We start from the raw sequence: 17739 nt of genomic DNA, 5'->3' as shown, positions 1-17739 counted from the left end.
ATATACCAGCGTTTCATCTTAGGTCTGACACTAGACTCATCAGAGTGGGATGTGTCAGACCCATACGCTGGTATATAGAGCAAACGCCTGAAAAGCCTTACATCTGATATGTTTTTGACATGCTCTATTGGTGAAAACTATCTAATTCCCTCCATGGGAATTTAGAATTTTCCATTCAGAATTGCTAGGCGGGCAATAATTCCATTGTGGAGATTTATCTCCCATATGCAGTTATCAGACTGTGCCTCATATATAGGCTTCTGATAGCTCACCTGCATACACCCAGCGACAGTGGGTAGGGTCTGTCACATCCCACTCTGACGAGTCTAGTGTCAGACCTAAGACGAAACGCTGGTATATAGAGCAAACGCCTGAAAAGCCTTACATCTGATATGTTTTTGACATGCTCTATTGGTGAAAAATATCTAATTCCCCCCAAAGGAATTTAGAATTTTCCATTTGAAAAATCATATATACATGGCATTTCTTTATAAGTAAAGAAAAGGAACAAACAAGTGACAAATCTACAGGATGGGCAAGAAGTCCCCGTACCCCTATAACTGTTTAGTATCAAATGTTATTTGGGTCATGTTACTTATGTATTAAGTCTCCAATATATCTGTCTGTTCCCCATCATGCCATAAACACAGTTCTATACGCCTCTATGTTCTTCTTGACATACTGTATTTCTGAGCATGTTCACTGTTACAGTGCGAAATGCATCCTCAACAGCATTGCACAGTTCTTTGTTTGTAGCATAACGACATGTGACTCCCCATAACGAGTTGTCACATGTGGTGAGGTCAGGACTTCTTGGTGGCCATTTCAAGGGAGCTGGTGTTACTAGTGAACCACAACCTATTCACCGTCCTCGGAAATATTTGTTTAGGAACTTGCGCACTGCAAGAGCGTAGTGAGTACATCTTGCTGAAACCATATGTGTTCTGTGAGGCCCCTTTCCACAAGCTAGAGTATTAACCATGTTTGTAACATGTATAAATATTTTTCGCCATTGACAGTCCCTTCAAAAAAGCATGGTCCAAGCAGATGTTGTGATGTCATCGCTGCCCATATCATTACGTGAGGTGGGTTTCTTTCTAACACAACTCTGTAATGAGGATTCTCTTTGGCCCACACAACATTTCTAGCACGTGAGCTGCAATAAATAGCACATTCATCTGAAAATATAACCTTGGCATGGCTCACTGCATTTGGGAATTTAGTTAACAAAATATGGCATGCTAAAACATGCCCATTCCGGTCTCTATCCGATAACTCATTTACGAACAACGGTCGATGAGGTCTGAACTTAAGATCTTTTTTAATGTAATCTCACATTGTTGTCCTCAGTATACTGAGTTTCGAAGCCCGTTTACACATCACCTTCATAAGAGATTGTTCAATCAAAGCACAGACTCCAGCACATGATTTTTTCTCCTATCTTCTTCCTTCCACTCCAAGGCCTGTCTTTAACACTGCCTGAGGCAAAAGCACATCTGTCCCAATCGATAAGTGTTGCTTTTCACAGTGGAGCCTCATTAAATCTTTCCTGGAATGCTCCCATAATCTGTCTCATTGCCTGTCCTATGTGTTTTAATTTAGGTACCCACATACTTGCCATTAACCGCTTCTCAATAGGGTAACCCTTTAACGCTCACATCTGCCATGACTTCACACTAACACTCAACTGAGACAATATGTATTCCAACAATTAATAACAAGTAATATAACTACCAACCTGTGTAAATAACAAACGTAATATAGGTACAAATCTGCATAAATAACATTTGATACTAAACAGTTACAGGCGTACAGGAACTTCTTGCTCACCCTGTAGTTGCATATAGAATGAAAGGAACACATAATATCATGAAAACAATGACAGATCTAATGTAGGATGAGGAAGCAACAAGAAAAGAGGAGACAAGGATAAACATGAAAACACAAAAATCATCATATCTTAATACACTGCTGTCTTCAAACAGATGAGTTCTCTCATCACCAACCATACATCCATTTCTTCTCAGCCTCTGATGAGCCTGTTTCAGCTTCAAGAGGTCAGACTTAAACACTCATTTAGGAGCCATCTTATCAGATATACACTGACTGACAGAGCAAATGCAACACCAAGAAGGAGTGGTTCAAAAGGGATGAAAGTTGGGGAAAAAACAGAGACGGCACGGACGAATAATTGATGTTTATTTCAAACCGATATGCAGGTTACACAATGCGCACGGCATCGACTCAGTAGGATGTAGGACCACTGCGAGCGGCGATGCACGCAGAAACACGTCGAGGTACCGAGTCGATAAGAGTGCGGATGGTGTCCTGAGGGATGGTTCTCCATTCTCTGTCAACCATTTGCCACAGTTGGTCGTCTGTACGAGGCTGGGGCAGAGTTTGCAAACGGCGTCCAATGAGATCCCACACGTGTTCGATTGGTGAGAGATCTGGAGAGTACGCTGGCCACGGAAGCATCTGTACACCTCGTAGAGCCTGTTGGGAGATGCGAGCAGTGTGTAGGCGGGCATTATCCTGCTGAAACAGAGCATTGGGCAGCCCCTGAAGGTACGGGAGTGCCACCGGCCGCAGCACATGCTGCACGTAGCAGTGGGCATTTAACGTGCCTTGAATACGCACTAGAGGTGACGTGGAATCATACGCAATAGCGCCCCAAACCATGATGCCGCGTTGTCTAGCGGTAGGGCGCTCCACAGTTACTGCCGGATTTGACCTTTCTCCACGCCGACGCCACACTCGTCTGCGGTGACTATCACTGACAGAACAGAAGCGTGACTCATCGGAGAACACGACGTTCCGCCATTCCCTCATCCAAGTCGCTCTAGCCCGGCACCATGCCAGGCGTGCACGTCTATGCTGTGGAGTCAATGGTAGTCTTCTGAGCGGGCGCCGGGAGTGCAGGCCTCCTTCAACCAATCGACGGGAAATTGTTCTGGTCGATATTGGAACAGCCAGGGTGTCTTGCACATGCTGAAGAATGGCGGTTGACGTGGCGTGCGGGGCTGCCACCGCTTGGCGGCGGATGCACCGATCCTCGCGTGCTGACGTCACTCGAGCTGCGCCTGGACCCCTCGCACGTGCCACATGTCCCTGCGCCAACCATCTTCGCCACAGGCGCTGCACTGTGGACACATCCCTATGGGTATCGGCTGCGATTTGACGAAGCGACCAACCTGCCCTTCTCAGCCCGATCACCATACCCCTCGTAAAGTCGTCTGTCTGCTGGAAATGCCTCCATTGATGGCGGCCTGGCATTCTTAGCTATACACGTGTCCTGTGGCACACGACAACACGTTCTACAATGACTGTCGGCTGAGAAATCACGGTACGAAGCGGGCCATTCGCCAACGCCGTGTCCCATTTATCGTTCGCTACGTGCGCAGCACAGCGGCGCATTTCACATCATGAGCATACCTCAGTGACGTCAGTCTACCCTGCAATTGGCATAAAGTTCTGACCACTCCTTCTTGGTGTTGCATTTGCTCTGTCAGTCAGTGTACTTCATCTTGTTGTGGGAAGTGTAGGAGAAAGACAGGAAGAGGGAAGAGACAACAATAAAGATGAATACAGAGAGTAAATGAGTAGGAACACAAGACAGACACATAAGAGAGAAAAGAATCCTACAGGTCTATATACTCTTCTGATGCTGACCTGTCATCATGTTTAACTCATTACAGGAAACCTCGTTAAGACGTTTCTGCAGGAGACAAGGAAAAAGAACGTGTTGAGTGAGAAAATATAACAATGAATATATGAGTAGAAACTATCCAACAGGGATATGGAAACACCAGATACAATTCTTTCCGACACGAGGGCATTTTATTTTGTGTATCTACAGGTACAGTGAAAACTATAGGCATATGTACTATTTCTAAAGATAAGAGGGAAATATCGAAAGGTGGGAAAAACACCAGACAACAAATATGGAAACATGTGCACAGGGGCCAACAAAAATGTAGTAGTATTATTGTGTACCACACTCTTTCTACAACAAATGTCAGTAGAAACCTTTTATTTCGGAACAGTGGGTTATTAAACATTATTTTCTGGTCACATTCTGAGACAATGAATTGGAGGTTACATTTGACCATGTGCAACTGCGAGGAATGACTTTGACTGCCATTTTGAATTGAACCAAACTTCAACCAACTTGAGTGATCAAGTCGAAACTCGAAGGTGTGAGGTTCGCGCTTATGCCAGTCCACTTTCTGATGAGATTTTAATTTTGTCTTTATTAAGTTATTAAGGAATTTCACATTTTCCATGTCCATAACTAGGCTATCACAAGACAAATGCGCACCACACTAGTCAATTTCACATGATTATGTTCCTAATCCATATATAGGCTACCGCATCATGCAACAAATATTAGCTACACTTCACTCAGCACAAGATACATTTCTACCTTCTGAATGGAATACGAAATACAGGCACAAACAGGCTCACTCTGCTATTCAGCAATCTCGCTGCTAACCAGCAAGCAAAACTGAACATTTCTGGGGCAACTTATCCTTTGAAGTTCAGAAAGGCCTTTTCCCACAATTACGCAGCTGTGGTGACGACTCTTACCGAAGTTGGAAAACAAGTTTCTTTCAGAAGGGATGACGAATACAGTTACAGGTCTAGGAAAATTGTGATTGTACGAAGCGGTAATAGCGAAAATTCGTGACGCGATAAGCGACTATTTTTATATAAATTTAATTTGATGAGAATCGGGACTTCGAATTTATGATGTGCTAAGTGGGAAAACATGTTAATGAGGAGCGCACTAACAAGGTTTCACCGTATATGTTCCTTTTCAAGTTTGTGACTTTCTATATTACTTGATTTCTCACTTGTTTGTTCCTTTCCATTATTTACAATGACAGTACAGTGTTGCCAAAGATTGTTAAATTTTTTTCCTTTCTCTATCCACATAACTGAAAGTAGTACTTTTGTAACTAATCCAACCACCCTTCAGACTGATGACCTCATAAACAAAAAATACCATTTAACACATAGTTTTGATGCTAGCAGTTTACCTACCTCCAGCTCACAATGGGCTGACTCTGGCCAGTCGCAGACCAGTGTGCGGGCATTGAAATGTAGTCCTTTAATACAGCTGAGGACAGTTGCAACATAGTCGTCACAACGGTAGTACATGCCACACCTGCCGGGGAAAGGAAATACCCCAGAAGAGTGTTCGCACTAATGAAATAAAAACAAAACATGGATATAAGAAAAGAAAATTCCTCAGTCACTAATAAATTCCAGGCTGCACATTTCAGATAAATGTGCATTATAATGGACACATTAACCATACTTATGCCTCACTTATTTCCTATAAATGCATATTTATCCCAATATGTCCTCTGTAAAACGGTCAGCAGCATGACTGACAAGTTACTTACCTTCCCCCAAAAATAGGAGTGGAAGGCGACACTCACCTCTCCTGATACAAGGTCGAGTCGCTAATCATGTTACAGTCCTCCTCTCCTCATATTCTCCCTTATTTTATATGGAATGTAACATTGTTCACTGGTTCATGTTTGTTTCCTTGGATTTAGTTGAACCCAGTCATAAAGAGAAAGACCTGGTTGGAGTCAGGTGTTAGCCAGGTAAATAAAGAAACCTTATGGAAGGAAATAGAACACTACGACTCACCGCAGGCATGCATTTGGCTCGTTCTGGTGTATCACATCGCCCAGTTATTCCATTGAAGTGCATGTTGGGAGAACAGCGCTTCACAGAGGGTACTCCTCTATTGCACTGTAGGAATATACCACAGTGATTTGGGACTGGGAAGGCACCATCCTCCTTTGGACACTGAACAAAAGAAAGAGCATGATTAAAGAAATTTGCTTTATTATTCAAACTATTCAAGTCTGAGCACAGAATCTGTGGAAAAAAAAAAAAAAAACCAAACATGAAATGGCATATGGCTTTTAGTGCCGGGAGTGTCCAAGGGCATGTTCGGCTCGCCAGGTGCAGGTCTTTCGATTTGACACCCATGGGTGACCTGTGCGTCACGATGAGGATGAAATGATGATGACGACAACATATACACAGCCCTTGTGCCAGCAAAATGAACCAATCATGGTTAAAATTTCCAACCCTGCCAGGAATCGAACCCGGTACCCCTGTGACCAAAGGCCAGCATGCTAACCATTTAGCCATGGAGCTGGACACAGAATCTGTGAAATACAGTTACACTTAACATCACACAGGAAAGGGCAGAGCCTGACAGTGCATGCTCCCTTCACTTTCTTGCAGCTAGTCTCAAGAAGGAAGCAGGCAAGGTGAGGTGCCTTTGAGGGTCCCAAATACCATTTTACTTGATAACACAGATCTGCACAGCATGTACGAGGGCTATGCCGAAAGTTTTTAGCAGAGTGTGAGAAAAAGAATTATTTGCAAAACTACAATTACAACTTTTCAAAATACTTTCCGTTAGCACGTATACATTTTTCCATTCTCTGAAACCACTTAGAAAACGTTTCAGTCCAAGCTTCTTTCGGGATGTCACTTAGTGCACTCTCGTACACTGCAATGGCCTCTTCATCTGACGAAAACCGCTGCCCATGTATTTTTTCCTTGGTCTTAGGGAACACAAAGAAGTCACATGGGGCCAGGTCAGGTGAATAGGGGATATGAGGTAACACTCGCACTTTTACCCTTTCCAAAAAGTCCATTGTTCTGGCAGCCCTGTGTGCAGATGAATTGTCGTGATGCAGCAGAAGGTGCCCACTCTTGGACTTTGGGTGCTGTGACCTCCAAGTGGCGAGGACTTTGGGAAGACAGTCATTCACATACCATTCAGCATTGACTCTATGACGTGTGTCCAAGGTCACAGAGGTGAGATGTCCCATTTTCGTAAAAAAAAGTTGCCATCATCTTCTTTCCGGAACTCCGACTTCGTCGAACTTTTGTGGGTGGTTCCTCCCCTGGAAAGCACCACACAGAAGACTGTCTCTTTGTTTCAGGGTTATAATGGTAGACCCATGTTTCATCACCTGTGACGATATTGTAGGTGTCAGGAAAAACTTAAAACGGTCCACCTTTTCAATACAAAAATGTTATATTTATTTATAACATGTATTTGCACTTGGAACTAGTTTCGACGCAGTGTTTGCGTCAACATCAGCCAAAATGTGGGAAATAGGCAAGATGTAGGCATTTATATTACACAAGGCGTTACATTAAACAATACACATCTTATAAGGAGATAAAAACAGGGACAAATATAGAAACAAATGAATCGTTGAGAAAACAAAAGTTATACATATTAAAAATAACCTTAACTACATATCTTGCAGTGCGAAAGTGTTCTTCTTGAATGATTCCTGAATATAAAAAAAACACACGCGCACACATTTCTGGAGAGCCAGCAGGCAGGACAAAGTAAAGTGAAACCTTAAGAGTTCTTCTGAGAAGAGTTCCTCATTTTTTCTATGTTCCGACTAACTAATGAAGTCTCCCTTGAGTTCCTGATAAACATACATAACAGGAAATTCTCCTTCACTCCTCGTACATGCTGTGCAGATCTGTGTTATCAAGTAAAATGGTATTTGGGACCCTCAAAGGCACCTTACCTTGCCTGCTTCCTTCTTGAGACTAGCTGCAAGAAAGTGAAGGGAGCATGCACTGTCAGGCTCTGCCCTTTCCTGTGTGATGTTAAGTGTAACTGTATTTCACAGATTCTGTGTCCAGCTCCATGGCTAAATGGTTAGTCGGAACATAGAAAAAATGAGGAACTCTTCTCAGAAGAACTCTTAAGGTTTCACTTTACTTTGTCCTGCCTGCTGGCTCTCCAGAAATGTGTGCGCGTGTGTTTTTTTATATTCAGGAATCATTCAAGAAGAACACTTTCGCACTGCAAGATATGTAGTTAAGGTTATTTTTAATATGTATAACTTTTGTTTTCTCAACGATTCTTTTGTTTCTATATTCATCCCTGTTTTTATCTCCTTATAAGATGTGTATTGTTTAATGTAACGCCTTGTGTAATATAAATGCCTACATCTTGCCTATTTCCCACATTTTGGCTGATGATGACGCAAACACAGCGTCGAAACTAGTTCCAAGTGCAAATACATGTTATAAATAAATATAACATTTTTGTATTGAAAAGGTGGACCGTTTTAAGTTTTTCCTAACATCCTTTCTCAGTTCAATACGGACAAAATGAAATTCCTATGTTTAAATTATAGGTGTCTTCGGACTCCCCTCCATTGAATTTTTCTAGCATGAAATGACACCAGTCCACCCTCTCCTCCTTTTGGCTTTCTGACAGGGAATGTGGCACCCAACGGGCTCATCTCTTCGTAAGGCCTAAATAATCGTGAACAATGGTCTGCGCTGCTCTTGACCCAGTATTTAAGGTCCCTTCAATGTCACAAAATGTAAGATGTGGATCTGCTTTGATCATTTCCCTCAAAGCATCAATGTTTTCTTGAGTCACAGCTGTTGCTGGGCGGCCGGGACGAGGTTCACCTTCAATTGACTGCCGACCCCTTGAAAACTCGCGAAACCAATTTCCAACTGTGGCTCTAGAATGGGCAGCCTCACCAAAAACGTGCAGCATTGAAGAATGGTATTCTTCAGCACTTAATTTCTTTTTATAATCATAAAAAATCATTGCTCGAAAATTGTGGCGCGACAGATCCATCTTGCACCGTGTCTAACTCAGCACTGCCTGTACTTTCTTCCCTCACTGTGGAGGAACTACCGCTAGGAGGGGTTGCGCGTGCATGTTTCAAGGTCGAAAAACATCGCTCTTTCAAATGAAAATATTCGCATTGTCCTCAGAATTACGGTTTATGCGCTGCTAAATACTTTCGGCATAACCTTCGTAACTCTGGTGTGATGCACCTGACTTTTCTTAGGTTACCACTATTGAAAAAATGTTAGTGCACAGCTTTCTATTTTCAGCATATTTTATCGATGCATTTTGACATGTTCACTGCTTCAATACCAACAGTCAAATGTGTAGCATTAACATGTTATGTTCCATCTCCCACTCTATTTTCCACCAACTCCCATTGAACCAGCTATCTATAATGCTGCCTGTGAAGGAGTATTGTTTTCTCACTGCCGCTTCACAGATTCCATGTATGAACTTTAGATATATACTTTTAATTTTAATAGATACTTCCAGATCTACTTCAGTAATGACAGAAGTAGAATGTTTAAACTAAATGATGGTTTATCTCAAGGATCTGTCCTGGCTCCCCTCCTTATCAATCTATACATACATGATTTACCGGAAACAACTTCAAATAAAATTAATTTATGCTGACATTTGTTTGTTGATTCAGTGCTCCAACTTTCCTCACACTGAAACTATTTTATCCACAGATCTCAATGCCATGGATGTATATTTTAAGAAATGGTGCCACCACCTAAATCCCCAGAAAACAGTGGTATCTGTATTTTACCTACACAACAGACTGTCAAACCAGAAGATAAGTTCAGAAACCAAGTACTCCCATATTGTAGTACACCAAAATACTTGGGAATAACACTAGATCAAAGTCTGACCTTCAAGCAACATCTCTCTAATGTGGCTGCTAAAATCAAAACTAGAAATAATATTCTACAAAAACTTACTGGTACATCATGGGGAACTGATACTTATATCCTACGATCCACAGCCTTAGCCCTATCATATTCTGCTGCCCAACCTGATCAATAATGCTCACACTAAGAAAATAGATGTACAACTCAACCAAGCTGTGCAAATAATCACAGAATATATTCGGAGTATGAGCACACCATGGCTACCTGTTCTCAGCAATATTCCACCTCCAGCCCTAAGAAGATCAGAAGCATTTCTAAAGGTAAAGGAAAACATTCAACAGAATCCAGAGCTAGTCATTCACCAAGATATTGCATAAACAGAACATCAACGCTTGAAATCAAGGAAACCACTGTGGTGCACAGCAGTTAACCTTGAAAGAACCTCCTTCAAACTTACCAGCTCATGGAAAATCCAGTGGAAGCAGTCTTCAGTAATCAAGTACATCTAGTGGAAGACCCTGCTAAGTGAATACAAGGATTTGACCTTCCCAAACGTCAGTGGAGGATCATCAACTGGATCCAAACCGGACAAGGCAGATGTGGACATCTGCTACACAAATGGGGATGGGCCACCTCTCCAATTGTGACTGTGGTGCCACCTTGCAGACTTCCCACCACATTGTCACTGACTTCCCTCTTCGTGCTTTCAGAGGAACTTTAATGGACATCCATCAAATATCAGTTGAAGCAATAGAATGGGTCAGAGAACTACATCTAGAATTGTAAGATTGTACGAGCTTGTGACTGTGCACATTTGTCCACAAACTTTGTATTAAAATGTGTATGTAAATAACTTTGATTCATCATATGATAAATAAATAAATAAATAAATAAATAAATAAATAAATAAATAAATAAATAAATAAATAAATAAAATTAATTAATTAATTTTTATTTTTAGAAAATTATGGTAAATTAGTTCATCACGAATAACATAACCCTTTCAGACCATGTACGCACAATTGTGCGGGTTCATATTTTATTTATGTCTGAGCTTATTTGACGCTTTCTTGGCGCTAGACTGGACTGCAATGCTTGTGCGGGACACGCAGCATGTATTTCAGTTGTTTTTATTTAGCGCTTAACCACCAGGGGGCAGGAAGAAGAGTTTAAAAATACAGTTCATCGACAAGATGGCGGGAAGCAGTAATGCCTAAAATAAGTATTTATTTATTGCATTCACATCCATCTAGAAGCTCTACTGAATATCAGAATATAATCAATGAAGTGTGTAAATTGTTTAGCGAACGTAAATTGTGAACTTACAACATCGTACGTAATACCATGAGGTTCTGAATGTTGATATGCACAAGTGTGTGGGCTAGGTTTCCCTACAGGCAATGCATGCAAGAGTGCTGGGTGCTGCCACCAAAAGGAGTGTGAAAGCAGAACTCGTACTCTACGTGAGAAATGTAATGTATAAGATTTTAATTGTTTAAAATACATTGTTCCATGCTGTAAAATAGAACATTTGATCATGTACATGTGTATATTCACATGTACTGAGCTGAATTTTTAAATTTTTTATTTATTGTAAGTAGTGAATTAAGTCCTGACAAGCACAATTGTGTGGATTCCTTCTTTTTTAGCTGAAAGTTCTCATTTTGTAAAATAAACTGTAAAAACATGTATTTGAGAGCATTGTAGTAAGTTTTTGATGTACAAACAAAAACTCACACCGCCAGTTTTCTTTCAGATACGACGACAAGGTGCTGCTGCTAAAAGGGCAGTAAAAGCAAAACTAGTCGTCAGTGTAGAAAATGTAATATTTACTTGTGTTTGAACGAAGATTTAATTGTTTTAAATTATTCCCCACTGTAAAATAGAACATCTGATCCTGTACATATGTATATTCACATGCATTGAGGTAATTTTTCTTTTTGTAAGTAGTGAATTAAGTCCTGACACGCACAATTGTGTGGGTGCTTTTTCTCAGATGTTAATTTTTATTTTGTAGAATAAACTAAAAATATATCTATTTAAGAGGATTTTAGTCAGTGTTTGACGTACAAACAAAAATTCACACTGCCAGTTTTCTTTCAAGTCTGAAAGGGATACAGACAATGTAAAGAAAAGCAGATCATTTTTATTTTCAAGAAATAATGATGATTGATGTGAAGTGAGGATAGAGGAAGAGAGCCTAAAGAATCTTAGGGCAAAAGCTGAAAGGCACAAGAGCTCATTTAACTAAAAACCTGCTACCATCATCATATTCCACCTGGTGGTCATGATCATTAAGGCGTCATGTTTCTATGGTCTCACAGCAGGGTTAGCCGGTTCTAGACCCATCGGTTGGAAAAAGATATATTTCATCCTAAGAATGTTGGCTGGAAGGGTAGGAGAAGTGGTGGAGTACAATTTCTAATCACTAGATTCCATCCCAGAAGACTGGATTCAAATCTAAACTTGTTCACAATGTTCACAGGAAGTGATGGCACTGATGCTGTTGATGGAGATTCATCTACCAGATGGTCTAAGCTTCTTCACAAGTGTCCTCTCTCAGATCCTTCTTAGTATTGAAAATATTGTAATGGGACCCCAATTCCCTAATACTCTGGGGGCTACCGATTTGAAAATCAAAGTAGTATGTTGTTCCCTGAAGGTTAACATTACATTAGCAATAAAACTAATGACTTTGGCATATCTTGGTTAAAACACAGTAACATGCAATTGCTGGTATTTCACTGCCTTCTACAACATTCAGTAGAAGGTTTCCTGTTGGTTTTAAGTGCAAATACTTTCTTTGGAACTCCCATCACATCAATGTATCCATACCATTTCAGTTTACTTGTTTGTATCATGTCCTGTAGTCTTGAAACTCTAATTCTCTTTCTAATTTCTTCATTTCTGTTTCTACTTTTCTTGTCTTCCCTATGATTCCTCTAAGGAATTTCATCTCAGCCACTAGAACTCTACTCTTATATTGTTTTGTTGTTGTGTGTTCACCTGCTGCCTCTATCAAGTCAGTGAAAATGTTATAATTCCATTTAGACTCAAAATTGAGCTGGAATGTTCATACACAACAATTATGTAAGAAACTGTTCTGAGTGATATTTTTATTGCAAAAAACTGAAGAAATGTGTTAGCAGACGTCAAATAATATCTGCTTACTATGCTTTCTTTCATTCACATCTACAGTATGGGACAATTATGCAGGGGAATTCCACCGGTGTTCAGGAAATCTTTATATGGCAAAAGACAGCAATTAGGTGCATACAGGGAATTTCAGACAAGCAATCATGTAGGGCCATTTTCTAAGAACTGGGAATAATGACCCTTTCCTTCAGTATATACTTACCAATGAACAATGGACATTAAAGAAAACCTGATTAATTACCCATAAAGGAAGGAGATACATCAGCATATACAAGAAGCAGAAATGATATAGATACTCATCATGTTAGATTAAAGAAAATGCACAAATATCATAACAAAGGAGTGACACTCCTTAACAAGCTCCCATTGGAATTAGGAGACATTTATTTGTTTATTTATACGAAGGTAATCCCAAAAATAAGGTCTCCTATTTTTTTGTATATACATAAACCTGTTTATTTCTACAATGGCTTACATCATTTTACAGCTTTAACATTTAGCTATTTTTCTACATAATCACCATTTCGGTCGATGCATTTTTGTAGACGCAGTGACAGTTTTTGTATGCCCATGTCATACCAGCTCGCTGCCAGCAGACTTTACCGGCAGAGTGTCGTTTGCTTGAATTTCCGCGGCTTTGGCAAAGAGGGATGCCGCCACTAGCATGATTGTTGCTTGGTCTCAGGTGTAAAATGGAATGCCCAGATTTCGTCACCCGTGACAAATGAGCCCAAAAATTGTCCTGTTCGTCGTAAATTTCAGTCCGACTGGCTGCAAACTCTCTACACCACTTATGAACATTCTTGACATCCATGCACGACTCACCATACACTTCCGTCAACTAGCATGGATTTCAATCGGTTCAGTATCTTTTGCATTCAAAAACCGAATAACTGCGTACACTTCGCACTTTCACAACTAAGTATTTTTTATTTTCCACCTTGTCGATACATTAGTTGCTTAAGGCAACTTATTGGTTAAAAGTGGTACATTTTTCGTATATTATTAACATCTTCAGCCACATAACACTGTTTAGATGAAAAATTCATATGTTGACAAAGTATCAGTGCTTTGAGAGAAAGTGTCCTTAAAATTAGCATTAAAAGTGGTAATAGCAAAAATTTGTGACGCGATAAGTGAGGTATTTTTATACAGATTTAATACGATGAGAATCGGGACTTCGATTTTACAACGTGCTAAGCGGAAAAACGTGTTAATGAGGAACACACTAACAAGGTTTCACTGTATCTGTATAGGAATAATATTCCTTCAGTTTTTTCTTAAAACATTTAACCAATTGACAGTTCTTTATAACAGGAGGCAATACATTATATTCCCTAAACACTGACAATTCTATGCCTTTCACTCCGTACTTGACTGAATTGGAGTGAGAGGGATACATCCTTAATGATCCTTCAGTTTCATATCTGTGAATTTCACTAAAATGGAAGAAGATAACAGCAGAGTGGGTTAACTTCCTGTCTAGCTTATACATAAAGACTGATGATGAAAATTTGCTTATGGGGTAGAATATTTTACTCTAAAAAACTTAATGTGACGGCTTGAGGAAGGGGAATCCATACATGATTTTGATGGCTCTTTTTTGTACGATTTGGTAGGAAATTCTTTCTTCAAAAGACTAAAAAAACTGGCAAATGGGAAACAGCATTTGCAGTATACATGAATTTGATGAAAAATCGGTGCAGCTCCATATAAATTAGTAAATATATGAATATGTAGATATATTACTTGTAGTATAGCTTAAAATAGTTAGTACAGTACATATTCCAAGGGAATGAACAATGTTTAATAGTATAGTATATTCATGATTTTTAAGAACATACATTTTATGGATTGTTGGACTTTTGTCTAATACAATGTACATTGTTTAATGACAATAAATTCTATTCTATTCTAACATCAGTGCATAAAAGGAAATATACAAAACTTCTTTGCATTTCTTTGGAATTTATTGGTTCCACAGTATATTCCTCATAATCTGTTAGAAGCCATTTGCTTGTTGTAATCTATTTCCAGTTTCCTCAGCTATCTTCTCATCTCCTGTGATTTGTAACACTTAATATCAACACTATTGTGACCTCATTACATAACATGGTAAAAGATATACCTATTATAAATGATATGCTGTGCTCTATTTCTAATTGCACATTCCACTCTGTAATATGCATTTCTATTCCTTCTTACAATTGGATTATGTAGAAGTTTCCATAGTATATATTAAATTCTTGTAATTTCTTGTATGAGAGAAGAAGAAGAAGAAGAAGAAGAAGAAGAAGAAGAAGAAGAAGAAGAAGAAGAAGAAGAAGAAGAAGAAGAAGAGAAGAATATGATGATGATGATGATGATGATGATGATGATGATGAAGAAGAACATGTTTTCATGAGTCTGAATTCATTTCTTGTATGAGAGAAGAAAGAGGATATTATATTTTCATAACAGTCAACATGTATTTTCAAGGTCAATATGGTTCTGAAAATTTTACCTGAGGTTTGCAGTGGTTTTGAGGAGTAACGTCACAGTGGCCAAGCACTTCGTTGAATTCTAATTCACCTGGACACTTATGCAGGGAAGGGATACCTTTGATGCACCTGATGTAGAAAGCACATACTCCAGGAAATGGGAAGAAACCATTAGGTTCCTTACACTGCAACAGAACATAAAAATGAGATACTGAGGTTACCAACACCACCATATACCAGTAATACTGCATTCTCTAACACACAGGGCAAATTTCAAGATTTAAGTATTTGGAATGAATGAGTTGGGCAATAAATTACTGCAACTGAAGATTCTAAGGTTGAAAGGGTATTAGATAGCTTTATCTTGGTCATCCTGTTTCCACCTTTCTGTACATTTTTAATGCATACTTTTCTCAAAAATGTTTAATTATCTTTGCTGAAATAACTCTAGATGAAACTCAGAAAAGACAAGATGAAGAACAATGATGGGAAGAATGAGCAGATGGACAATAAACTGTGAACAAATCACTATTAACTCCTCCATAAGTTGACTCTTATGAAGCGCTCCAGAACTTCCCTTGTAGTTTTGAGTGCCCTCTGCAGTGACACTTGGTAAAACTGGATGGTATAAGGTCTTTGTGTATTATTATTATTATTATTATTATTATTATTATTATTATTATTATTATTATTATTATTATTATTATTATTATTACTGTTGTTGTTGTTGCACCGGAGGTACTCCTTCTTCAGCCAGTTAAACTGCGTGCCTTCTATAAGGCCATTTATGTAAACAAACTTGAACTGCTGTACTACAATATACTTTGGTATTCAACTGCTAGATGTCTCTATCATCGCTTTAATTGCTCCGTCTAGCAGCATGAACTCTAAGTATTTTATAAAAGAATGTTTATTTTTGCAGTTGGCAAACCTTATGTTATGAGAATTGTTTTGTTTATGTATCAAAGTAGTCAACACTTCAGCTGGTCCCTTCTTCAAAAGTAATCAATCTATCAGAAACTTGTAAATATTTTTTCTAGCCAATTAAAATTGGGGGTGTGTGCGGGACTTCAGCCTATCAGTAAAGAGTTCTGGAAGCTTCATTTCAAACATACTATAAAAGCCGGGCGCTTTAGGACTGTATTGTCTGAATTGTTCCAGTGTGAGGAGGGTGAATTGATGTGAACCAGGAGGCAGGGTCATGGGCGGCATTAGGAAGGCTCAGCAACTCAAGGTAATGGCAGAATTCTCATGGCTATGTGATAGCTCCTGAAGATAGCTTGAGGGGAAGGTTTCATCCTCTTTTATTTATGTGGATTTCTAAATTTGGTGGTTTAAATTTAGAATTTTTGGCAAGTCTGAGGACTCTGGCCTACTCCCTATTGGGAAATATGTAATGTACGGGAACAAAGAGTCATTAACCTCTGTCGGTTCCCATTCAACTTGGCATAGGGTCAAGGCCCGATTTCAAGTAGTTAGCACCCTGGGCAAACTATATTTAGTCGCCCCCCACCCCCTGCTCGTTTTCCTGTTCCTCTAAAAAAATAATTGTTTACAAATTAAATATTACAGTTTTCAAGATTATGAGTTTTAAAACAGCACATTATGCAAATACAGTTAATTCTCATAATTAAACTTTTCAAGCCAAATAAAGGTAACAGCCAAATAAGAATCAGGCTGTTTTTATTTTTATTTAAAAAGCTGTTGGTTTGTATGTAAGTAAATAATTTTAGAAACAAGACACATTTCCTTCATAAAATTTAAATACATAGATTAAATTCAGGTTTTAAAGTTAGAATAGTTTAAAGTGTTTTATATAGGCTAATAAAATAATTGGAATAATTTGTGGAATGTAAAATTAATTTGAGTGTAATGAATTTAAGACGTAATTCACGCAGGCCATAATTACTCGATCCGCCAGCCGCCGCCCCTCAAAAACTGGCGCCCTGGGCAAATGGCCCAGTCCGCCCATTTGTACATCGGGGCCTGCATGGGGTGACTACAGTTATCAAAACCTCTAAATTTCTTTAATCATATTTGGCTTTAATATTTCTTACTTAGTCACTCCAGTGTAGAATAGGTTTAGCCTCTGAATCATTGGGCCATAAGCCCACTTAGGGTTTTAACTATTTCTCTAAGGAGTGCAAGTGTTTCGCCTTCTAGCCTGTTGTTTTATGGCCAGTCATGTTCAACCTTTCCTTTTTACATTAAGGCCAGTTAGTATTGGCAATCATGCCCCTGTTTATTTGATAATTGTTTCTGGTGTTAGTTCCCTTTAGGAACAGCGAGTTATAAACTGTCGACCAATAGATAAGCCCATATCGGGGTTACTTGGTGTAAATACTTCAACCACACCTTACTATTCATTATACTATTTCCCTTCTTTGACATGTATCGCGCCTTCTGATTTATTGTATTGGCAAGACAATATGGCTGATCATCCAAAGAGTATGTCTGCATTATCGAACAACTCATCTCTATGTAGACGGATGGCACTCTTGCTCCCAGATTCATCATTCTTTATTTCTGCATAGTCTTGTCCTTTTTATCTGCCCTCTTGTTTATTCTTGTTCAGTTTTGAAAA

The 17739-nt window shown here is 39.2% G+C and overlaps 1 protein-coding gene across 1 annotated transcript in view; it reads right to left on the bottom strand.

Moving 5' to 3' along the window:
• Positions 1–15235, bottom strand: part of LOC136880977 (protein obstructor-E) — a 52867-nt gene extending 37632 nt beyond the window's left edge. Inside the window, exons 1-3 of the mRNA XM_067153545.2 lie at positions 15179–15235; positions 5665–5826; positions 5047–5208 (exon numbers count right to left, since the gene is read on the bottom strand). Coding sequence (XP_067009646.2) covers positions 5047–5208; positions 5665–5727 — 225 coding nt within the window. The 5' untranslated portion in view covers positions 5728–5826; positions 15179–15235. The remainder of the gene's footprint in view (positions 1–5046; positions 5209–5664; positions 5827–15178) is intronic.
• Positions 15236–17739: the final 2504 nt, after the last annotated feature.

The sequence above is a fragment of the Anabrus simplex genome, chromosome 9 (genome assembly GCF_040414725.1).
Source record: "Anabrus simplex isolate iqAnaSimp1 chromosome 9, ASM4041472v1, whole genome shotgun sequence".
Lineage (NCBI taxonomy): Eukaryota > Metazoa > Arthropoda > Insecta > Orthoptera > Tettigoniidae > Anabrus > Anabrus simplex.
Note: the sequence above shows the minus strand (reverse complement) of the source record. Positions and strands in the feature narration are given on the sequence as shown.